This window comes from Ostrea edulis, chromosome 3 (assembly GCF_947568905.1).
Source record: "Ostrea edulis chromosome 3, xbOstEdul1.1, whole genome shotgun sequence".
Classification (NCBI taxonomy): Eukaryota; Metazoa; Mollusca; class Bivalvia; order Ostreida; family Ostreidae; genus Ostrea; species Ostrea edulis.
In genome coordinates this window covers 36684704-36710158 of record NC_079166.1, presented here as the reverse complement: position 1 = coordinate 36710158, position 25455 = coordinate 36684704, and the positions used below count along the sequence as shown (strand labels likewise).

At 37.6% G+C, this 25455-nt stretch overlaps 3 protein-coding genes across 4 annotated transcripts; 2 read left to right on the top strand and 1 right to left on the bottom strand.

Annotated features, from left to right (window-relative positions):
* Window positions 1-258: 258 nt before the first annotated feature.
* LOC125675727 (EGF-like repeat and discoidin I-like domain-containing protein 3) lies at window positions 259-2959 on the bottom strand. Its single transcript, XM_048913513.2, has 9 exons — window positions 2853-2959; window positions 2649-2715; window positions 2430-2519; window positions 2204-2305; window positions 1924-2113; window positions 1538-1651; window positions 1298-1455; window positions 752-895; window positions 259-435 (listed from the first exon to the last, which is right to left on the bottom strand). The coding sequence occupies exons 1-9, from the start codon at window positions 2918-2920 to the stop codon at window positions 292-294; spliced, it is 1077 nt and encodes a 358-aa protein (XP_048769470.2). The 5' UTR covers window positions 2921-2959; the 3' UTR covers window positions 259-291.
* Window positions 2960-3017: 58 nt separating this feature from the next.
* LOC125675432 (uncharacterized) lies at window positions 3018-13887 on the top strand. 2 transcript variants are annotated; one of them, XM_048913079.2, is made up of 10 exons: window positions 3018-3090; window positions 3263-3369; window positions 3456-3522; window positions 3602-3694; window positions 3853-3954; window positions 4564-4753; window positions 4834-4947; window positions 5190-5357; window positions 6824-6954; window positions 13720-13887. In XM_048913079.2, exons 2-10 carry the CDS (start codon window positions 3305-3307, stop codon window positions 13867-13869), a joined length of 1080 nt encoding a protein of 359 aa, XP_048769036.1. In that variant the 5' UTR covers window positions 3018-3090; window positions 3263-3304; the 3' UTR covers window positions 13870-13887. The 2 variants fall into 2 exon arrangements, with proteins under 2 accessions (XP_048769036.1, XP_056016552.1); XM_056160577.1 differs by lacking the exon at window positions 3018-3090 and adding an exon at window positions 3112-3126.
* A 3960-nt stretch (window positions 13888-17847) lies between these two features.
* On the top strand, window positions 17848-23777 carry LOC125675994 (uncharacterized). Its single transcript, XM_048913863.2, has 9 exons — window positions 17848-17942; window positions 19469-19535; window positions 19682-19771; window positions 20443-20544; window positions 20681-20870; window positions 20995-21114; window positions 22223-22393; window positions 22514-22650; window positions 23410-23777. The coding sequence occupies exons 1-9, from the start codon at window positions 17860-17862 to the stop codon at window positions 23542-23544; spliced, it is 1095 nt and encodes a 364-aa protein (XP_048769820.2). The 5' UTR covers window positions 17848-17859; the 3' UTR covers window positions 23545-23777.
* Window positions 23778-25455: the final 1678 nt, after the last annotated feature.

Genomic DNA, 25455 nt, shown 5'->3' with positions numbered 1-25455 from the left:
TCACTGGGATGTATCGAATCAACATATGGATGCAATTGAACATTGTTAATAAATAAAACAGGTATTTATCTCACCTTTGAGGTTGTGGTAAAAAACAAAATTTACAATTTTCATTCCCGTGACCAAAACTGGTCGAATGGTGTAAGAAGAGAATTGAAAAAAAGTTCAAAGTTTACAAACGGCAGATATCGCATGACAACGGGCAGAAACGCATTGTAATGAGTTAGTCATGAGACCTATAAGTAAATGAAGACAAGATGACTACATATTTTTATTGGATGCAATTCAGATCTAAACATCACATCCGTACAGTTCCACTCTCATCCCGGGTTTGCTGTGAAAGGTCTTCGGTATGAATTTAACAAATCGTGCTCTAAACGGTGTCAGGAATGTGTGTTTTACTACGGAGTTCACGTTACTGCTTCCACTAAAATCCTGAAAGTAAAATGTTTGTACACATTACTGAAATGAATCATTCACATTTGTTTTTACAAATCCTTTAACATAATAACTGTATTCAGGAATATGACGAAAGTAATATACAGTGGAATTATTTAAATTGGGGAGGGTCAATTCACCTGGATTGCCAAGATTTGGTTGGCATGTTGGTTTTTTTTATGGATGTTCTCTACACATTAAAATATTGTGTAAATTGTGCTTTTCGATGAAACTTTTTAAAATTCGCAGTAATGGGGTTGCCCACAATAAACGAACTCCCAGAAAATAAAACGATTCCTTAGATAATATTTACCATGACGGTCGTTCCGTTCTTGACGTCATAGAACTGGTTTCCGTCCACGCTGTATTTGATTGTGTAGGTCAGGATGTAGTAACTGGATGATGTATAGCCTTGGTTTGCTACAGCATGAAGCTCCATTTCCTTCCCCAGGTCAACCTACAAACGTACAACTGCAGGGCTAAATCTGAATATAGGGCCTCTTAATAGGGGTACAACTGCAGGGCTAAATCTGAATATAGGACCTCGTAATAGGAGTACAACTGCAGGGCTAAATCTGAATATAGGGCCTCTTAATAGGGGTACAACTGCAGGACTAAATCCGAATATAGAACATATTAATAGGAGTACCACTGCAGGGCTAAATCTGAATATATGACCTCTTAATAGGAGTACAACTGCAGGGCTAAATCTGAATATAGGACCTATTAATAGGAGTTTCAATTTGTGTTAAAAAAGCCTGTATCGAAGTCACGAGTTTGCTAACCAGATGTTCTAACCATTTGACTATAAGCAACACACAAAAAATGACATTGCTACAGTAAATATGTTAAACACTACCTGTAGCCACGAGTTTGTATTTTGGCCCACCCAGCCTTGTGGGGCGTGAAGCCGACCGTCAATTCCAGCACTGTCACCATAACAGTAGTGACAAGACATCTGTGCGTCCGGAATTTTCTTGTTGTTCAGATCTATTCCAACAGGCATAGAGCCACAATCTAAAGAAAAAGACAGTTTCTACAAAAATGTTGATGTAGTAATTTTTGGTAGATCGCAAAATAACACTAAGACAGATATTACTTATATTGCACGTTTTTCCACCGTAAGGTTTTGCACATGCGCATACAAAATCATCTATATCGTCACTGCAAGTTCCCCCATGTAAACAGGGTGTGCTCAAACACTGGTCTCTCTCTACAATTACACACACAAAATTAATATATCAGGTATATGCACTGTATATGAAAACAGTTAATAACATTTTTTTTTAAAAAGTTTAACCAAAATGGAAAATTACTCGTATATTACAGAGTAACGGTTTGATCGTACTACTCACTTAAAGGAGAAAGAAACAATATAAAATCGAAAATGCATAGATGAATTATTTTAAAATCTTCAAAAATACTTATTGCACCAAATCATGTTGCGCTAATAAAAAAAACCAAACATTAACAATATGCGAGAACCTCTTGTATCAATGGAAAAGATTTGATCTGCATATTTTCCATGACTATCTGTAACTCGAATTCCAAATTCGTAAGTTGCATCAACGTCAGGAATGCGTCCAGTTATCGCCCCTGTATTTTTGTCCAAATGAATACCAGGTGGCAGTGCTCCAGATACCTTTTCGTATGTAACTTTTCCATTTTCAGGATCCTATTTGATATATAAATCGGAGTTAAATTTTTTCCTTCCAAAACATTTTACTTATTTTTCTACTTAATTTCCAGGTAATATGTGACATACCTGAGCAGAAACACTGAGAGACACTGATTTCCCTCCTAGAAAGGTTCCCAGGGTTCCATGCGGTGACTTTTCACTCCAAACAGGTGGAAGACTATTGACAATCTACAGGATGAAATAGCGAAGGGAAGAAATAAGGAAGTTATCAAAGCTGTTTTCAACCGATATTAAAAAGCACAATGAGGACGATATCCCACAATTCAATTTGATACTGGGACAAGGATCTTACCTGAAAAAGTTTAAGCATATCCGTCTGGCCAATGAAAACCGTGCCATTGCCTTGTGGAATCATGATAATGTCGCCCCCATTTGGCCCAGCCTAATACAGAAAAACATCAAGAAATATAAACTACCATTAAAAAGCATTAGTTTTGGTGTATTGAATTACAAAAGACTGTAAAACTGTGTAATTCACAAATTCTCTAAGGTTGTTCTGATAGTATTTTACCCTGATCGTAACATTTCCACCTTGTTCAGCCGTAAAGAAGACATCGGGGTATTGGATGTCAAAGAAACTGGAAAAAATGTCGTTCAGTTAAACCCACAGTTGATATAAAGTCAGTCCTTATCAGAATTAATTGTGTGGTCACATTAACGATTAAAATTACCTTTCATAAAATGTATAATATATAGAAAAGTTTAAAAAATTTACCTTGCAGTACAAATATCAAATTTCGTTAAAATAAAAACAGAAAATACGAGGATGAGTAGCCTGGACATTTTGGCGCTTCCCTTTTGCACGTCACCATCTGACTTTAATGCTTTGCAGAGACCCAGGAGGCCTCTATCTGATACGGATATTAATCTCATACAGTTTTCTAACTACCAAAGATTGCAATCGTATCTAGAGATTTCCTCAAACAAACGAAAGGTGATGATTTCTACATAAGGTATGAAATTACTTTTCCGGTAACATCTAAACTTCTGTGCGCATTTCCGTTTATTGTTTCTATCAAGTAATAATACGAAAAGAACACTGAACAGAAGGCTTGTTGTTTCGGTGTTTTATTTATTTTCATTAGTTTTAAGAGAGGAGTGATCTTGCTTATGTGTGTGTTCTAGGTTGACTAAATTCTTAAAAGCGTAGTTCTTGAGACTTGAGTCATGTTCTGGACTTTGACAGTGTGGTGGACGTTGCTGACCGTTGCATCGGCGTCTACTCCATTCGAGTAAGTCATTCACCGTATGATCAGCAGTAATTGTTAAGCGTTAAGAAATGCTTCTTTTTGATGTCTACTTCCCACTATTCTTACAGCGCCCTGAATATACACCGACCACATGTTGACGTTATTGCGGAACAGGACGGAAACCTCACACTTCTGGTATAATGTTTACTAAATCTGTCTGACAGAATAACCACACATTGTATATAAATATATGCTTTCGCTTTGTACAATTTAGTCTGGCTACAATGGAAACATTAGAATTGCACCAGGGGCAAATAAAACCGGAAGTGTGTATTTTGACGGAGAAGACCTTTTCTATCTGATACAGGTATGACAAAAATATAATTTATGTAAAATGTTTTCTTAGAAATTCCATAAAATCAATATGATTATATTGTCATTACTTGTTATTGATGATGTGCCTTTTTGAACAACTACCACCTCAAAAGAAAATATCGCAACACCTTTCCTGGTTTTTCTTCACAGCTTATCGTCAGCCTCCCGCCAGTGTGGGAGGACCACTCTCCTTTCGGCTATGTGGGGGAATTCCACAGCGGTCAAAAAGTCAATATTCAATTGAGAGCATCAGTGAGTATTTCATCGATTTTACAAGTTCAACGAGAACTTGCGTTGTTATGTTTCACTGATCATATAATCAACAGAACTAAAATACTTTCCTGCAATAAAGTTCATGCACTCGCCTTCGGAAGCCTGGCATTGGGAAGTTATCTTTCTTTTATACTATAACAACAGAGGGGACCGATGTAAAAGAAGTCTGACCTCTCTTAGGTATATATAAAGACGGGCGTATAAAAAAGAGAGACCAAACAACTTGGTGCAAAAATCTTGGTATGGACGAAAGACCTCTTGAATTGTACGAGTATACAACCTATCATTGGGTCAAATGCTGTCTGACGTGTTTCATACCGTTTGTTAGACCGTTCCTGGCATACTGATTTTGACTACGGATAATTCCATTTACCTGTTCAAGATATAGGGATCACGGTGGGTGTGATCGGTCGACAAGGGATGTTTCCTCCTAGGCACCTGATCTCACCTCTGGTGTGTCCAGGGGTCCATGTTTGTCCAACTATCTATTTTGTATTGCTTGATTGATCACTGTTACTTTCACCTTTCATCTAAGCATATGCCATTACATGTGATGCTTGCAAATAATTAATACGGTATATAATTTAGGATCCCGAAGGAACAAAACTAACATACTACCTGGTTAGCGGAGAGCTGCCACCAGGAATCAAACTGGACTCAGTGAGGGGTACCCTGAAGGGGCTGGCCCCAAATACAGAGGAGCTATACACCTTTACCATACGGGCCTTTGACGAACATGGGAAACATGCTGACAACGTGTTTAAGATGTTAATTCGGGGTAAATACGATGTTGTTTACTGAAACAGAATGCGTCAAGACAATATATTGCACTGTACTGGCTTTTATGCGTTTCAACAGGTGCTAACAAATGCGACTCCAATCCCTGCATCCATGAAGGACGCTGTGAGGAAATAAGGGGAAGTTACACATGTCATTGCGCGCACCCGTACGGCGGAAGAACGTGTAACCTAGGTAGGATAATGTTTGATCTCAGATTTGTCGAATTCTGCTCATTTGAAGGGAGGTACGACAAATCCTAATATTTTCATTTCAACTGAAAGTCTGAGTATGTTTTCGACCAATCCGAAAATCACATTCTTAAATATAAGCTGTGCACTCAGAGGTGTTTTATTTTTAAAATAAATATAAGCTGCAGTCGGTGGCGTTTTACTTCATTAAGTATAAGCTGTGCAGTTAGTGGTGTTTTACTTTAGATTGTAGAAGTAACAGTCTCGGCGTTATACAAAGTAAAAGATGGATTCCTGACGCACAGATGACCGCTCACAAATCAAATGGCAACTCTTATGCTTACAACGGTAGACAGAACTATGGGGGTTACTGGACAGGCGTCGATAAAAGCTCATGGTTGCAAGTTGATCTAGGTAAATTGTAAAAGATTATCCCCGGAACATATTTCTTTTAGATTTATAGATCCTTCAAACCGGTCGACAGGGGATGCTTACTCCTTCTAGGCACCTGATCCCACCTCTGGTGTCTCCAGGGGTCTGTGTTTGTTCAACTATCTATTTTGTATTGCTTGTAAGAGTTATGAGATTGATCAATGTTCGTTAACTTCACCTTTCAAATATCTTGTTTTGTCTTAAAACTATATGATGCAGATGGTCGAACGAAACGGTGCTATAGGACATAATTAATTCACGCACACACGCAAGCCCGACGCTTAGCAAAGGACCAATCGTTATGTGCTAAAATACGATAAAGAATCCTCACTGTCTAGTACAACTTAAAATTTGTGGCACTTTATCTAAAGCAGTTGATGTCTGTATAGGAGCGTAAGATTATGAAAGGGATGTTAAACAGTCAATCAACCACGGCCTTGAATTGATCGCAAACCATCCGATCAAAAAGAGGGTACCCTATCGGGACACTTCGAGAATTTTACCCATGCGTTCAACAAGAATATCCGGAGAATGAAGGCCTCCTCCAATTTAGGCTGAACAATCCAAACATTGCGCTATCATCCTATAAATATCATCACAAAAGTCTGTGTCAACTGCAAGTGAATATATGTGAAGCGATTTACTAAACCATATTACATTCTTAAGTATGTCAGAATGACTCGTAATTTGTGGATTTAGCATACTAACAAACATTTAAGAAATGAACATCACTTTTGAGCTGTTCATGGTCAGTATGAACGGATTTGGATTTGAGGCAAATTCTGTGAATCGCGCTTTCACAGAGAATTTGCCTCAAATCCATTCATTATGACCATGAACAGCTCAAAAGTGCTGTTCATTTCTTATATTTATATTCATTTATAATATCACCCTTTGTGCCTTTGTTTACATTGCTTCTATTTTGTTGCATAAAACTAACTCCTAGCCTCTGTCACAGTTGCTATTGTGACGTATGTCAACACATAGACATGACGTCATATTTCGTCTCACCCTGCCTTTTATCAACATTGCAAGGTGAACTATATTTTAGAGGTAGGAGACTGCAAGATTAGGATGATAATCCGCGTAAGTTTACAATCTTAATCCAAAGGTGTGACTTGCGAGATCTTTGTAACAGGTGCTCTATTTTTTTCAAATCATTATGCTCTCTCAATCGCGTGCTTTAAGCTAGTTCATAATCCGTTCATAGTCAATGTGAACGGATTGTGTCGCGCGCTGAAATTGGTTGGTTCATAGAGGAAAATGCGATTTATAATATAAATATAAGGTTGTGAAGACCTTGGCTAAGATTTTATCTGTCTAGTAGACTTATTAGAATATCCCAGCAACCACAAACTCAAAACAGATATACGTATAAATTCAAAATAATGTATGTTGTATCTAGATTAATAGAAATGAATTATGAAATAATTATAAATGACTTTCAGGCAATACAACTCGTGTTTACGGGACAGTCATGCAGTACTATGGGACTCGTTACTATACAAGTTCCTACTATCTACAGTACAGCACTGACGGAAACAACTTCAATAACTACACTGTAGGAGGGCACTTAACGGTTAGTTTTATTTCAACTAGCTGGAATTATTCCTAGTACATTTAGAAAAGGAATATTTCAGAATTAATTTTTTCATGTTTGAAAATACTTGAGAAATGGGACACTTCACGCCAGCATAGCGCTTCATCAAAAGTAAAGCGTTGCAGTTCATACCCTCGTAGATGTTCAGAAATGAAATTTATTTCTTATATCTACATTCATTTATTTTGGAATACCAAGCCCTTGAAATAGACGTATTATATTTGTAAGATGTCAAGACGCGCCAGCCTCATTTTTTGTGTGCATACGTTTTTTTTTTGTGTTGTGACATCGTCCCCGAATGAGTTTCGATAGCGCGTTATTTTCTTTCATGTACAGAACTTATAAATAACATGATTATACATCGAATGTGTGAATGTTCGATAGTTAAACTATTTAATTTACTTGTTGTAAATATGCTTTGAGCGTGGCATTATTTCTGATGCCGTAGTTAGTTGTATTTTGTTAGCCTAACCTTACCTCGAGTGTTCCCGAGTGCTTTGTTTATTGTTGACGGTCTTTTCCCATAATGCATTGCGCATAATTTGTGCACAAGTATTATTACAGAATTTAATTGCAATATTTATTTAAAATAGTATTACAGTCAATTGTTTTATAGGCAATGATTGTTAATTATTGCGCTTGATTAATTTATTTAATTATTTTTATCGTGTGGGAATATTTAGTGTGGGAAAGGGGGAGGTATCGATAATCGGTAGTTTTGTACGCGACGCTTTTGATTGGTCGCGTTTCATGATGTCATGATATGCAACGTAAATATCCGAGTACTTGCAGACTATACGGAGTTGCTACATTTACAGAGTATCAAGAGGGTGTGTATTGCTCTGTTAGATATTTTCTAAGTTCCAAGTAGGGGGAAACTTAAGTTTTGCTATTTAACATTCATGAAAGGAGTCGTGGTTTGTTAATATAGGCTGATTAGTTTTAGCAGCGAGTGCTAAGTGTTTTACATTACTGGTTGAGATTACCAGTTTTAGTATTTTAGTATTAGTAGCAGCTAACCAGTTTACAGAGTGCCGAGAGGGTTTACTCTGTTTGATAACTTTCTAAGTTCAAGTAGGAAAGTTAGGTTTATCGCTAATTAGCATTCACGGAGGGTTGTGATTTGTTAATATTTAGCGTTGAGTTTTAGCAGCGAGTGCTAAGTGTTTTATATTACTGGTTGGGATTGCCAGTCAATACCACGTCAGATATTTAATTATCGTTACTGGTTAAATATTTACCAGTGTCGTTCATTAATGGTTAGGTTGCCCAGTCTCCTTGGATTTAATTAATATTTCTTGGGTATTACTGGTTGAGTTTACCAGTTGCTTGAACTACTGGTTAGATTTACCAGTTTTCTTGGATTTAATTAATGTTTCTTGAATTCATTACCGGTTGAGTTTACCAGTCGCTAAATTACTGGTTAAAATATTACCGGGTCAGAATACATACATGTAAGACAAGAATGTAAACTCGTAATTATCTTTTATTCATTAAACTTTTATAAAACTGAATAAATCTGTGTTCAGAATAAACTTGTTATTCGTTTAAAATACAAGACTTGTGTGTTTTCGTTCTTTAGTAATTATTTACATTATTTCAAGGAGTGATAATCCAGTGCGTTAGTGTTCCGGTGACGTTACAATATTTTGGCATCCACGGCGGGATCTGTTAAATTAACAGATCCAGTGATCAAATCTAAGCCTCTGAAGTTTAGTTAGACACAAGTCTTGAATATCACAGGTTTTTCTGAACACATTTATTCATTATGGGTAACAAAAGAAAAACTAAAAATCGGGCCGCTGTTCGTGGTCGCGATCACCCGTCTCCTGACATCCGAGTTTCGTCGGCAGACCGTGAATCGGAGAAGAGTTTGAGTTCCAGAGAAGGAAGTCCAGAGAGATATTCTCCATCTGCAGAGAAAGAAAAACCAATTGAGACAACGTGCAATAATACAGGGCACGATATACAGTTAGTAGTTGAGTCTTTCACGTGCAATACTCATCTAACATGGGCAAATGACAGTATGTCCGTTTCACGCCAGTGTTCTGAAAATACAGGTGACATACCTGTTTCTTGTAGTTTATATGAAAATCTAGATCAAATAGCGAATTCTTGTGTTATGTCACCAAATACAGGTAGTGTACCTGTCATGTGCAATTCATTTCAAAATATAGGTTACGTACCTGTCACTTGTACAAATACAATGACGCAAGGTAATTCTTACGATATTCAAACATTGAATATGCAAGCAACTTTTCCGTTATGCGGGAATCATCCACGAAGTTTATACAGTGGGGAAGGCGACGGAACAGACCAAGCTGCACGACCAGTGAGCAGACTAATCTCTCTACCCGACACGGCGGTCAGCAATACTCCAACAACGTATAGTACAGGCGCACACCATTGTACACCTACAGTAAGACATATGGTCTCTACCCATCATAGTACTGATTCTTTATCAGTTTCACCGCCCGTAACCTTGATACCCCCGGGTATGACCTACTCTTCAGCAAGATCCCATGGACAGTTTTCCGGACCTACTCAATTTATTGCAGATAACACACCTGTACATGTTAACAGAGGTGTCGTTATGAACACTCTAAACAATCATGATAGAATTGTGCACTCACAGAACGCAGGTCATGTACAATTCATACCACCCGTAACCTTGATACCCCAAACTATATCATCAAATCTATCAACCAGAATAGATCACCAAAACCAGCATCAAGGCTACATACATCCCAGAGCAAATGATACAGGTCATTTACCTGTTTCCCCTAGCATTTGTCACCTTTTACCACGCTCTGTTGGTTCTCTACCTGCTACATGTGCAGGTCATTTACCTGTTTCTTCTATACATAGTATGCCGGTTGTTTCTAGCGTACACTCTCACATGACCCATCCCCTACCTACCACTATAGGTCACAATGCTAGCCACGTTTTTGCAGAGGATCCTTCACCTTTTCCTTCTCACGGCTGTACGAGAAACAGACCCAGTCAACCGACCATATCGGATGCAACACAGCCTGTAAATCTAGCAGAGATGATACGTGCTGAAGTCGGAAATGCGCTACAGAACCTGCTACAAAACCCCAGTACTCTTTCCGTAGGAACCACTCCAGGAAATCGAGATAACATTAGCGAAAATGAGGACTATGATGAAAATTCCACATGCAGTAATTTTGAACAGATTCTAGACCAACCCAGACCTAGAAAGTCAAGCGTAAAGATACCACCATTTACCGGGAAAGAGGATTGGAAAATATGGTATGCTAGATTTGATGAGATGGCTGAACGGAGAAGATGGTCTGAGCTACAGAGATTGGATGAACTGTTGCCGCGATTGCATGACACTGCAGCAGAATTCGTCTATGGACAACTCCCGAAGTCCACACGTAAACATTACCTTAAATTAATACAGGAATTGAATAACAGATTCAGAGTAGTGGAAACAAGGAAAACCTTTATTGCTAAATTTAGCAACAGACAGCAAAAGCCAGGTGAAAAAGTAGAAGATTACGCAGCAGATTTGAAACGGCTCTATGATAAAGCACACCCCAAAAGAAATGCAGATACGAGAGAGGAAGACTTGTTGCGTCGATTTTTGGATGGGCTCTCGGACAAGGATGCACAGTTTCATGTGGAATATGTAAAGGAGCCCGAGAACATTGACGAGGCCGTCCTCCAGGTTGTCAGCTATGAAGAGACTGGGAGAGGACAGAAACAAAGGGTAGCTCGTCAAGTTCGAGAACAGAGAGATGAGAAAAAGACCAACTCTATGAAGGCACATCCCGTGAGACCCGATGAGTTGACGACGAAAGCAAAGATAAATAACGAACAAACCAGCATAAGAGATCTCCAGGAGCAGTTAGAAAAGGTACGTCGAGAGTTGGAGAAGCACAGTCAACATTATGGAAACACCTCAGCAGACTGTGATCGGAAAACACAGCAGCAGAGAACAGGGCCAAACAACAAAATGGCCTCTGTGCAGTGTTATTGCTGCAAGGCTTATGGACACTTTGCAAGGGACTGTCCACAGAAGAAGGATGTGTCACCCCAGGAGTCGCAATCTGTTGCTGCTGCCTCTCATTTAAATGGCCAGTAGCCATTTCTGAGGGTCGAGAGATGGCTGAAGGAAAAACTGACCTACTGACGGACAGTGAAGACCCCGAAACCATGGGACAAGATTTTATTTTTCCATTTTTTTCGAGTAGAAGATTACCAGATTCGACAGGAATCTATATTGAAGGGAAAGTCAACGGAATTAATGTACACTTCACGGCAGACACTGGTGCAACCACTAGCATTCTTTCACTCAAGGCCTACAACGCAATTATAGAAAAAGATAGACCAAAACCTCCAGAGGATGTTACAGGAGCAGAAGTCCAATGATGGAACCTCTTGCTCAGTTCATAATGGTCCTGGAGAGGGAGAGCGACCTAAGGTCACATCAAGGAGGAAGCTTCCGGCTGTTCCAACTTTGAAGTCAGTCGTTTTTAAACCTCAGAGACAGCGACCTAGACCTAGGAGCCCCCGACCTTCACCTCTGCATGACCTCTTCAAACCAGACACTAAGAAATATAGGAAACATTAGGTAAAACCAAATAGTACATGTATAGGTAGGACATAAGTAACTATAGTATTTATTATTTAAGGTAAAGTCTTCATTTCATTATAGCATTCGAATTGTCTTACAACAGGAGATTTTCTTTAAAAGTTCATTACGATTTATGTCCATCTGTAGAATAGCCTCTATATCAGTTTGTAAATTGCAATAGAATAGATCGATTTTCAGGTCTAGTTAGGATAACTTTGTTGTAGAATGCACCTAGGTTTCAAATATATGTAAATACATATAAAGTTTAATTTTTATTACTTACCTGTGAGCATTCAATGTTGACATTTTCAAATGAGTGCAAGTTGACCAATGATTCCTCTTCTGGTGACGTGAATTCATCGAAGTTTCACATGTACTATATTTATTAACTTTGAATTTATGCAATGTTACATGGAATCATTGTTCCTGTCATTATGGTTGTATTTATTTCAAATGATGTACATGTAATTGTATGTAGGTTTTACACTAAAAGTATGTCTGATTGTAAGGTCCAAAGGGACTTGGACCATTTTTTTTTGAAGGGGGCAAAATGTAAGATGTCAAGACGCGCCAGCCTCATTTTTTGTGTGCATACGTTTTTTTTGTGTGTTGTGACATCGTCCCCGAATGAGTTTCGATAGCGCGGTATTTTCTTTCATGTACAGAACTTATAAATAACATGATTATACATCGAATGTGTGAATGTTCGATAGTTAAACTATTTAATTTACTTGTTGTAAATATGCTTTGAGCGTGGCATTATTTCTGATGCCGTAGTTAGTTGTATTTTGTTAGCCTAACCTTACCTCGAGTGTTCCCGAGTGCTTTGTTTATTGTTGACGGTCTTTTCCCATAATGCATTGCGCATAATTTGTGCACAAGTATTATTACAGAATTTAATTGCAATATTTATTTAAAATAGTATTACAGTCAATTGTTTTATAGGCAATGATTGTTAATTATTGCGCTTGATTAATTTATTTAATTATTTTTATCGTGTGGGAATATTTAGTGTGGGAAAGGGGGAGGTATCGATAATCGGTAGTTTTGTACGCGACGCTTTTGATTGGTCGCGTTTCATGATGTCATGATATGCAACGTAAATATCCGAGTACTTGCAGACTATACGGAGTTGCTACATTTACAGAGTATCAAGAGGGTGTGTATTGCTCTGTTAGATATTTTCTAAGTTCCAAGTAGGGGGAAACTTAAGTTTTGCTATTTAACATTCATGAAAGGAGTCGTGGTTTGTTAATATAGGCTGATTAGTTTTAGCAGCGAGTGCTAAGTGTTTTACATTACTGGTTGAGATTACCAGTTTTAGTATTTTAGTATTAGTAGCAGCTAACCAGTTTACAGAGTGCCGAGAGGGTTTACTCTGTTTGATAACTTTCTAAGTTCAAGTAGGAAAGTTAGGTTTATCGCTAATTAGCATTCACGGAGGGTTGTGATTTGTTAATATTTAGCGTTGAGTTTTAGCAGCGAGTGCTAAGTGTTTTATATTACTGGTTGGGATTGCCAGTCAATACCACGTCAGATATTTAATTATCGTTACTGGTTAAATATTTACCAGTGTCGTTCATTAATGGTTAGGTTGCCCAGTCTCCTTGGATTTAATTAATATTTCTTGGGTATTACTGGTTGAGTTTACCAGTTGCTTGAACTACTGGTTAGATTTACCAGTTTTCTTGGATTTAATTAATGTTTCTTGAATTCATTACCGGTTGAGTTTACCAGTCGCTAAATTACTGGTTAAAATATTACCGGGTCAGAATACATACATGTAAGACAAGAATGTAAACTCGTAATTATCTTTTATTCATTAAACTTTTATAAAACTGAATAAATCTGTGTTCAGAATAAACTTGTTATTCGTTTAAAATACAAGACTTGTGTGTTTTCGTTCTTTAGTAATTATTTACATTATTTCAAGGAGTGATAATCCAGTGCGTTAGTGTTCCGGTGACGTTACATATTCATCAAGATCCATATGTGCATAGTTCACAACTGCAACGCATTCATGAGGAAATGACTTATCATTACAATTTGTAAAGATATCAAAAGTGAAATCAGTAGAAATGTAAATATTATGTTTAACCTTACATAATTTATATTAGAGTTTGCTTCTTTTCACTTTTTAGACATTTTCGGCGGGAGCAAGCACTTACACCAGGCCACTTCCCGAACCCATGGACGCCCGCTTTGTTCGATTTATGCCCCTTGGATGGTATTCCTCGTACGGACCATACATGAGAGTGGACATTCTTGGATGTCATTACTATACTCTTTAAATAAAAAAGTGAACACCCTCCAGTTCTTTCTTCTAAACAAGAGGCCCACAGGCCTTATCGTTCACCTGCATACTAGTGAAAAAGTATCACTACTTCCATGGGCTATGAAATCTAGAAAACAATTCCTGTTCTGAATATCTAAGCTAAATTCTAATGTTCAGCAACAGTATAAAACAAGATGTGTTCTTAAAACTCCACTGCCCTCAAAAGTGCATACACTGATGAAAGGCTTTAAATAATAGGTGTATTAACATTAAAACATCAAAATATATGACTAATTTGGACTCATCCTAAAGTCATAACCCTGGTTTATGAAATTCACCATATTTTGTACATCATTTTCTGCTATTTCTAAGTATGCACTTAGATTTTATACAGCATCAGCAAACTTGCACATAAATACTATACATGTATATACTAAGTTTGGCCCCACCCTGGGGTCAAAACCCTTACTCTGGGGGAAATCAAATTTACAATTTTGGTAAAAGACTACCTGCTTTATCCATTTAGTTTAAAGAAAATGTTATTTAAGTGTTTTACACATAAACACTATATAACAAGTTTGGCCCGCCCTGGGGTCAGAAACCCTACTCCCGGGATCATGAAATTTACAATTTTGGTAGAGGCCTTCCTGCTCTACTATGCATTTAGTTTTTCTTACATGTGTGTGGTCATTGAGAAGAAGATTTTTGAAAATTTGTCATTTTGGGGCAGTTTTTGCCCTGCCCCATAGTCCCCAGGAATCCTGAAATTTACGATTTATGTTCTCTTTGTTCCAAATATGTTTCATACCAAATTTAAAAAGAATTGGAATGATAGTTATCAAGAAGTTAAAAATGTTTATTGTTCACACATTTCATAACTGAACATTTTGGCCCCACCCTGATACCAAAACCCCTATCCCTGGAATAATCAAATTTACAATTTTGGTAAAGGACTACCTGTTCTTTCTAAATATCTATTTACTTTCAATTTAGTATCAATAGTATTAAAGAAGATGTTATTTAAGTGTTTTCCACATGAACACTATATAACAAGTTTGGCCGCGCCCTGGGGTCAAAACCCCTACCTCGGGGATCATGAAATTTACAATTTTGGTGGAGGCCTTCCTGCTCTACATCACCATGCATTTAGTTTTTCTTACATGTGTGTGGTTCATGAGAAGATTTTTGAAAATTTGTCAATTTTCGGCAGTTTTTGCCCCACCCCTAAGGCCCCAGGGGTGCTGGAGTCCTGAAATTTACAATTTATGTCCCGCTTGTCCCAATGATGCTCCATACTAAATTTGAAAAGAATTGGACTGGTAGTTATTAAGAAGAAGTTAAACATGTTCAATTGTTAACGCCCGACAACCAATTGCAATAGGTCACCTGAGTTTACTCAGGTGACATTAAAATGTTGCTTTAGCTTGGTGCGGTATTTCTCATGCCTTGTGATCATATACAGTTTACTCCACTTATATTGAAGTCGCTCAAATTTAAATATCTGCTGTATTGAAGAAAATATAAATACCCAGTAACATTATCTATATGGTTCAACATATTTTCGATATAATGAACAATTCAAGTCGGACCCATATGGATTTCAAGATATCCGGAGTAGACTGTACTTAGAATAAGTTAAGGCGTTCGCTTCGTAACTGGAAGCCCTGAGTTTCATTCTCGAACCCGGATTTGCCGGATATGAACTTATAAAAACGGTAGGCATTGATACAATAAAGAACCTCACTGCTTGGGTCTTGAACACAATGCATAGGTAAAACATATGGTACTTCACCTAAAGCTGGCGAGTCTCTGTATGAGTTAAACAATTCTCCAGCGAGACGTAAAACAAAATATAAAACTACATCCAACTAGATGTGTTAGTATAACACGAGTACCCCGCAGACATTAAAGCATGACATATTTGAAAGTCCAAGGATGTGAAAATAACACTGGGTGCAAATGAAACAAAAAATGAATATCATGTTTTTATTTCCCTGAATCAGTTGGGAAGAGAATGGTATTGGTGGAAGTGGAAGGTGGACCTTATAATGAGTTATTTGAATACTAACTATTTCATTACTAAATCAATATACACTAACGGTGTATTTTTGGATGCAGAAAAGAGCACATTGACTACATGTAATTAGAGATTTTATATAGAACACTGTATTCATCAAAGATAACAAATACCAAGGCAACTTTTCATATATATCAGGTAAAATCTTTTTATCATCTGTAAGAATTCATGTATCAGAAAAATGTCGAATAGAAATAAAACTCAAAATTGATCTGCAAGTCATCAACATAGAGATATACAACACATCTCATTATCTACAAACAAAGCCAAAGAAGATTGCTACACGTAGCCATGTCCCCCACCACCGCACAAAATTGGAAGAACAAAAGTCCCATAACTCCTGTAAAATTTGTCGAGTCAAAATGACGGCGCAATATGATCAGCTACATATGGTGACTAACAATCCCACAAAATTTGAACAAAATCCGTTGAGCGGTTTCTGAGGAGTTGCGTCCGCAATGTGTTCCTATAGTGTAGCATGTACAAATATTCAACAAAGTCCTATAACTCCTGTAAAATTTGTCGAATCAAAATGGTGGGCGGCACAATATAATCAACTACACATGGTGACTAACAATCCTACAAAATCCATCGAGCGGTTTCTGAGGACTTGCGTCCACAAAGTGTTCCTACAGTGTAGCATGTACAAATTCAACAAAGTCCCATAACTCTTGTAAAATTGTCGAATCAAAATGGCGGCGTAATATGATCAACTACACATGGTGACTAACAATCCTACAAATATAAACAAAATCCATTGAGTAGTTTCTGAGGAGTTTCGTCCACAAAGTGAAGTGGGACGGACGGACGCACGAACACCGGTATTTCTATGTCCCCTTCCGCGTTGCGGGGGTGGGGGGGGGGGGTGGGGGTGGGGGGGGGTGGGTGGAGACAACAAACATTCGTAAAACTGAATAATTAGAAATTTTCAAAGTAACTTTGGTAAAAAAAAAAATGTTAATCAACACACAAGTCGGAACTTTTTCTGTAAGTCATCAATATAAAGAAATATACCAAATAGTACATTAAATACCTCGATATCTAAAAACAGAGCAACCAGAAAAGTCAGGAATATAACGGAAAGACAGACGGAAAGGGATATCACTATTTGTCTCGGTATTTCATGGAGGGGCATAAAAATTCATTTGAAAGTGATATAATTTTGAATCTTTAAATAATTTGATACAAATCCTATATTTTATTTCTGGTAGGGTTCAACATTTCAATGAAGTACGGATGGGAGTTTCTAAAGATTGAAAATGTCTAATCTCAGTTTATAGCGCTCGTGCTTGGTATACAGTGTACATGTATAACAATTTGGAATCAAAGCGAGGCTTCTTTCAGCTAGCCCAAAATACAAGAACATATTTAGAGTTAATGTATCAAGGTATTTTTCCGCCAAGTAAAACCAAACTCGTTAATTTCAAAGTATGCCCGATGCCATCACTCAAATACAACTTGTCGATGTGTATATCGCATGCTATTTTTAAAGGAATAGCTAATTTTGCTAACTATGGTACAATACATCAAGTGAATAAAGGATGATTTAAACTGATCTAGGAAATAGTCTATATTCAGCTAGTCCAGTTAGGTTACATATTAGGCAAACATGTTGATTGCGGATTTATCCCTCCTCCATCCATTATAAACATTCAAGGTCTTTAGCTAAATTAATGGGAAAAGATATTTAGGATAAAGTTTCCAAGTACTACAATTTTTGTGTCACTTGATTCTGTGTAAATAGGTGTGTTTGTAGCTCTAGGTTCTGTTCGTTTCTCTAATCTCTGTTGATTTTGTTTTTAGATAATAATATTAATTGTATGCAGTTAAAGAGTTAATAGAAACATACGCTGGTTGCTCTGAGAATAAGGTATGCTTGCATGTTCAAGAGCATTTAGTGTATTTCAAGATGGCGTCATAAAATCAAATATGGCGAACGTCCGGGTATTATGTCTAGTTTTCTTTTGGGACATTTTCATCCCTGTTCAAGCAGCAACGTCCACACACGAAGAGTAAGTACACAAGACAGAGATGATACATGTGATACTGAGCGATGTAAGATCGTCAGCTCTTTTCACACTTTGTAGCATTTATATGTCGCTTGTAGAGTGTTCAGGACCCGTATGGATCACTATGTCAGTCTGTCTCTTTTGGCAGAGGCACACATTATTAAATACGCCGTCTTTACTATTATTATTTATTAATTTTAGATGAAGTTGTCGTCATTTTCAGTTGAATACAACGGATGAAATTCATAAAGATTACTCGGTCCTTTAATAATCGTAGATTACTAACGTTTGGTATACGTGTCCTCTCAATAAATGACTGGATAAATACATGTACGTGTTGCTCTTGATGTGTTGATTTTTAAAAATCTATTTTAGCATCGATTTCACATGTAGTCGAGTATGAAATATTGTAGAAAAGTGCCAAAGGAAACTACGGATTTCCAAGGTGCGATTCTCGATCCAAGAATAATTTACTTGCTTGACTGAAATTAGCATGCAAATAGAACCCGAGTGAATGAAAGCACAATGTGGTCACTCTAAACCAATGTCCTTTACGAATACATATACACGCATTTATTATGCGACAATCTGTTATAAGTCCCATGAGGATCCGGGTTAGAGTAGGTCATCGGTACCCCTTGCTTGTCATTTATGGCGACTAAATGGGGCGGTTGAAACCGCTAAAACGGAGATCCCGTGTCACAGCAGGTGTGGTACGAAGAAGATCTCTCGCTGCTGAAAGGCCATGAGCGCCAAGCATAGGCCTAAAGTTTGCAGCCCTTCAGCGGCAATGGTGACGTTTCCATATGAGCGAATTTTTTTTCGAGCGCAACGTTATACAATATACAACCAACAAACCTATAAGGCAAACCCAAAAAAGCCAAAGAGTCCTATACAATCTGATTAAAATCAGATCTTATGATCCGCTCACGTAGATCGTTGATACGATGTGATTTTAATCAGACTTTAATCAGACTGAGTACTATGTCGAATGTTTTGGAGACGTCACCGAGACCGGTAAAGGGCTTCAAATTTAGGTCTATGCTCGGCGCTTACTGAGCAGTGAGGGTTAATTAGCGTGCCACACGTACTGTAACACGGGTCATCCATTTTTAAAGTTATCTCCGAGGACCCGTGACGTTCACACCTGATGCGGGGCGTTTGGCGATGGAACTGTCACTACCTAATTTAACGACATAAGTATGTCGCGGCCGGGATTCGAACCCGGGCCCTTCCGTATGCGGGGCGAACGCTCTAACCTCTCGGCCACCGCAGCAGTGAATGTTATGAATGAAATCAAGTCCAAAAGACTTATCATACATGAACATGTACTTAGTAATTTATCTGCAAGGTAAATAGTGGTAAATGGTTTAACAGAGCTTCATGGTACATGTATATGTATATTTAAAAAAATGTATATTATGCTGGCAGAGCTAGGACCTAAAGGTGGGATAATTCTACAAATTTGCATTCAGCTTATTGTACAACTAATGCTTATCGTACAACTAATGACAATGGGTTTTCATAAGAGTTTTGCAGATTCACTTTCCGAGCGTTACCATAGCAGCTCAAAAGAATGGTTACCTGTCGGCGTCAGTAAGCCAACTTTGTATACTCTAAAAATAGCTTCATTTTTCTTTTCCAAACTTTATCACCAATGAACGAATTTGTTATTTTCGTGTTTTTCTTGAAACCCGAATAGCATTAGAATCAGCATATCTCTTTAATTTCTATATATTCAGACAGAAGATGGTGGCAACATACACATCAACCCTGGAGGAAACGAGACGGGGGTCTACTTCGATAATGAGGATCTGTTTAGAGTTATTCAAGTAAGACTAGAATTATACTTTATGTTAAAGTTTGCTCTTACTCCAAGGCAACATTGCATCTCTGTTTGTTTCCATGTAAAGCATAACAGAAAAACATGTTGGGTGTAAAAGACTGTCATTTATTTTAATGACGAAAACTGTGAGTCCTAAAAATACAGAACGAAATTGCCTAGGAGACATAACCGCATCTTGACTAGAAATGCAATATATAAAAGTAATAAATGACAATACGGCAGTATGATCTTTGTCTTTCATAATTCTATGTTTTTTGATGAATACATTAGTAAACACGTCGTAACTCATTTGCATCTACATATACATTGCTGGATCAAAGGGGAGGAGTGAATTAACATTTAAAATAGGTACTTTGATATATGTAATCACCGTGGTGTTAAATATATTTCAATTTTGAAAATACAGAAAGGCATGAACTGCTACGCTTCACGCCAGTATACAGTATTTTATGAAGCACGTTAGTATTCTACTTTCATTTTTGTCGGAATTCCTATTCGTTAAAATATACGTAGTATAGTCAGCAAGATTCGTACGCACATTGTTCATAACTACATCGCATTCATGAGGACATGACTGTCATTACAATAGATAAAGATATCGAAGCCAAAGGCACTGGAAATGTAAATATTAATTAATACATGGATGGTTTCATGCAGATAGTCCAGGGTCTTCCCCCGGTGTGGGTTAACCATACCGATACCGGGTACTCCGGAACATTTGAAGGCGGAAGAATTTTGAATATTCCATTAAATGTAATGGTAAGTAGGTTCATACTCAATGAACGAAACAAAAAAGGTTAAAAGTGACCCGAGACATTTATTTCATTTTCCTAAGTCGTTTGTTTTTCTCCCTTCAAATATAACAAAACTAGTATCTAAATTAAAACATTTGCAGGTACCTGGATCCGGAAATCTGTCGTTTGAAATTGTGGCCGGATCCCTTCCACCTGGCGTGTACTTAGACACAACAAACCGCCGGATATCTGGTATAGTACCGGATCAGGATGCTGAGTACACCTTCACTGTAAGAGCTAAAACCGAGCTCGGAAAATTTGCAGATGTCATTTTCCGGTTTGATTCATACGGTATAAGCCTACATTACTCAAATCCATAAATTGACATAACTTTGATTTAACTTGAATTATTGGTTGATTACCAAAATTACCGGTTGATGGACAGTAGTCAAATTTTAACAATATTATTCTTAAGAATCCGACCAGTGCAAAGATGACCCCTGTCACAACAATGGTCTGTGTAATGATACACGTGCCGGACTAGGCTACAAGTGCATTTGTGAAGGGCATTATGGCGGACATCAGTGTGATACAGGTATATAGTTACGTGCACACAGCAAACCACACTGCACTTTAGTGAATATGAAAGATCGGAAATGTCTGTTCCAACTGGGATTTAATTTTCACATCGTACATTTGAAGTCTCGAAATACCTCATTTGAAGTATCGTGAGACCTGGATAAGGCAAGACTTCGAGTGACACTTCCTAAGATATGCTGTCATCATGCTGCTATGCATGTGGTTTTACCGATGGTGCATCATGAGAGAGAGAGAGAGAGAGAGAGAGAGAGAGAGAGAGAGAGAGAGAGAGAGAGAGAGAGCGCAAACAAAACGTAAATTTGTTCCATTGTCGTCTGCAAGGTAGACGAAACACACAAATCGCAATATCATGCATAACTTCGTTTTAATTATTTAATTTTTTTTTCAAATTTCTATAGATTTGCTTTATATATTATCTAATTTGTATCTTAGTCGCGATAGTTCAGTGGTAAGAGCGTTCCGTTCATGATCACTGGAAGGTCCCAAGTTCTAATTCCGTGTGTACCACGGCCGCTTTAAACCAAACACGCAAACATTGGTAGTGTCTGCTCCATCGTCAAACGCGCGGCATTTAGAAATGAGAGTTACGGGTCTTTCGAATGAAACTTTAAAATGGAGGTGTCATACTGCGGCAGGCGTTAGCACGTTAAAGATTCATCATTGCAACAGCCCTGAGCTCTAATCACAGGGCGTCTGTGGTAACGTCTCAATACTAGTAAAAGCTTCTTGAACAAACAAAACACAATTTCCTCCGTCGACGTGGCCCAGGCTTCTTATACTTTTACAGAGTACCTTTTCATTTTAGAGAGTTCCACTATCACGGTATTAATGATCTTGCGTATTATAATATTGTATTCACTTGCAATACAAACCATTTGATTTTCTTGGCAAAATATTAATAAATTGAAATATTCACGAAGATTATTTCAAAATAGCTCATACGTCATCACCACGCAGCTTGGGATACAATTTTGTTTATGCAAATCACTTGAAGGTCAATCTCTTTCAGTTCTATCATTTATCTGAATATATTAAATACAAAGAATAAAATTAAGTTTTATGTTATATTTTATTTTGAACTAACTTTACGTAATCCATCTCAGACTGTAGATTAAACAGCATTGGTGTGGGCAACAAGAATGTCATACCGGATGCTCAACTATCTGCATATCTATCACGTGATCAATCCCTTGCTTCCGAGGCAAGATTCAATAGCAATTCTTCATCTGCATGGTGCGGCGAGAACCAGAATTCTTGGATACAAGTAGATTTGGGTATAGTATTTTAGCTGTAACCTTTTAACCTTAATATCTACACGAAAAGCATAAAATTGTACAAAACATATGATATGAACGAGAACTTTGAACATGCAGTCTAAATTGTAAATTATACAGGCGGCGAAGGAAGGGTATTTGCCGTGACTACTAAGGCCGGAAGTGATGACAAGTACCTGAAATCGTTCACTCTGTCCTGCAGCACGGACGGCGCATCGTTCTCTGACGTCCTAGATACAAACACTACAACAGCTTATGTGAGTATAATGAAAATAAACACGTGTGACGGGCAGAGTGAAAATCAGAAAATGTAACAGACCAGACCGGGATTCGAACCCGTAACCCCTGAATCTCGTGTCAGGTGCTTTACCAGCTGAGCTACGTAACCACCGGCATTCGTACCCGTCTTAGTAAGAAATTGAATGTCTTTTTATATTCTTGTGACAGATTATCATGGTTCTTTCTCAAATTGTTTCAAACCTTGAATTCAGCTCATGAAGCAAACATCCGTGCGAATTTTCGTAGGTACTCGATATTAAACACGAGTGTTTGAGAAAAGTAACTACTTTCATTCAAAGTATGGGGCGTATTCTGTTTCTTAATACTTCTGTCCGTTTCGTGCGATATGTGTTAGACAAAGAAAACTCTCATTTATGTTTTTTTGTTGTTGAGAAATCTAGATAACCCGATCGCTTCAAAAATCTAGAACCCCTGCGTTACTGAATCTTTTCACCATGGTCACGATGGTCCACGGTGTATGTTTTATATTTATCATAACAAAGGTGTTTAATTATCATAAACTAGATACAAAATATGAAACTTTATATATTGAAAAAACAAAAAGTCCTTGGCCAAGGATTTTTTATTTTACACACTGGCACGGACGCCTTGTCGTATTAATATACATGTGTTGTGTAAAAATGGGAAGATTACACGAATATTACAATACCACGATGTGATCTCGCATATTGATGTATCTGAATCATGAATATTACAATATCAATCTCTTACTGCAGGTATTTTCTAGTGGCACTGGGGCCTTAACCCAACCCCTACCAGAACCAGTCACGTGTCGGTTTGTCAAAATCCACCCTAAGTCTTACAAAGTCCACCCATGTTTGATGCTTGAACTTCATGGATGTGTTCCCTGATGAGAAGTGCATTATGCTGAAAAAGACGATACCCGATTATTCATGAAAGATATTATTTTGTTTATCAAATTTATTATTTTAGTTTTGCCTTGAGGTGTAGTTAATCATGATTTATTACTATATCCTTTCGTGACGAAATTTGTTATGGGTGTCTATTCTTTCTTCAATACGTTTGACGTTTTCAATTGTGTTTTTGAATGCAGAATTATGTTTAATAATAAAATTCATTGTACTTTAAATCTTATTGGTTTATTTAGTCATGTGATTGGAGGGGATAAACATTGCATCACCTTAAAATGAAAATCGTACTCCATTTCTGATGAACCGTTGTAGCAATTCTCTTCCGATTCTTCAAAGTTAGAGGTAGTGCACAAAATCCCATATGCTGAGCTGCACTTAGGGAACAAGATTACTACGAGTAGCCTTATGTATCCCGCCACCGCCGCAAAAAAGAAAAGACCCCCCCCCCCCCAACAAAAAACACCAAACAAACTGAAGCGCAAAAGTCTCATAACTCCTGAAAAAGTACAATGAACATCACGGTGTAAGATGATCAACTAAATATTGTCACTAACAGTCCTGCAAAATTTGAACAAAATCCGTTGTGTGGTTTCCGAAGATATGCGTCCACAAATCTAAGTGTAACGGACGAACATATGGCCACCGGTACTTCTATGTCCCCTTCAGCATTGCGGCGTGAGTCAATAGATAAGGAAATATTGAAGTTACATCTATATAATATATCAAGTTATGAATGAAAGAACAAAAACTTCATAAACGTACATATGCAAGGTGAAGATAACGAACAGTGATCAATCTCATAACTCCTACAAGCAATACAAAATAGATAGTTGGGCAAACACGGACCCCTGGACACACCAGAGGTGGGATCAGGTGCCTAGGAGGAGTAAGCATCCCCTGTTGATCGGTCACACCCGCCGTGAGCCCCATATCCTGATCAGGTAAACGGAGTTATCCGCAGTCAAAATCAGTGTGCCAAGAACGGCTTAACAATCGGTATGAAACACGTCAGACAGCATTTGACCCAATGCGAGATTGTATTGACGAACTAGATCGTTATAACGACATATGTAATCAATTGAATGTATTTTGGATAAAGATGATGGTTCATGGTGGGTGTAACCGATCAACAGAGTATGCTTACTCCTCCTAGGCACCTGATCCCACCTCTGGTATGTCCAGAGGTCTGTGTTAGCCCTTCTCTTAATTTTGTTTTCTTCATGAGATTGAATCTTGACTTGTTCATACGAAAAAATAAATTAACCTGTGACATGGCCAAATGATTTTAAGTCAAGGTTATGACGTCACTTGGCCAAACGCAACCTTCGTGCTATGTATGATCTTTTGTCTCTCCGTGCAAAAAAGTTCAAACTTATGAATAAATGACACTGAGATATAACAAACTTATGAATAAATGACACTGAGATATAACAAACTTATGAATAAATGACACTGAGATATAACAAACTTATGAATAAATGACACTGAGATATGACAAACTTATGAATAAATGACACTGAGATATAACAAACTTATGAATAAATGACACTGAGATATGGCCATGTTACACTTTCTTGCCTTAAGCAACCATTGTGTCAAAATGTGAGCTTTTAAAGATTTATCCATTACAAGGTTACGGTTCGTACACAAATAGTGGGTCGGAAAGACGTACAAAATAGTGGGTCGTAAGGACAGACATTCAGACGGACATGATTATTTCAGTATACTATCCAAACTTTATGGAGGGTATTAACAGGGTTAATCATAATAAAGTTTCAATGGTAAGGCCCAAACAGTGCTTGCGCATATGCAAAGAAAAATGAAATGTTGACGCTCGAAGATGACTTCAATTTCATTACAACTCGGCTAATAAAACAATGTAGCGCTCGG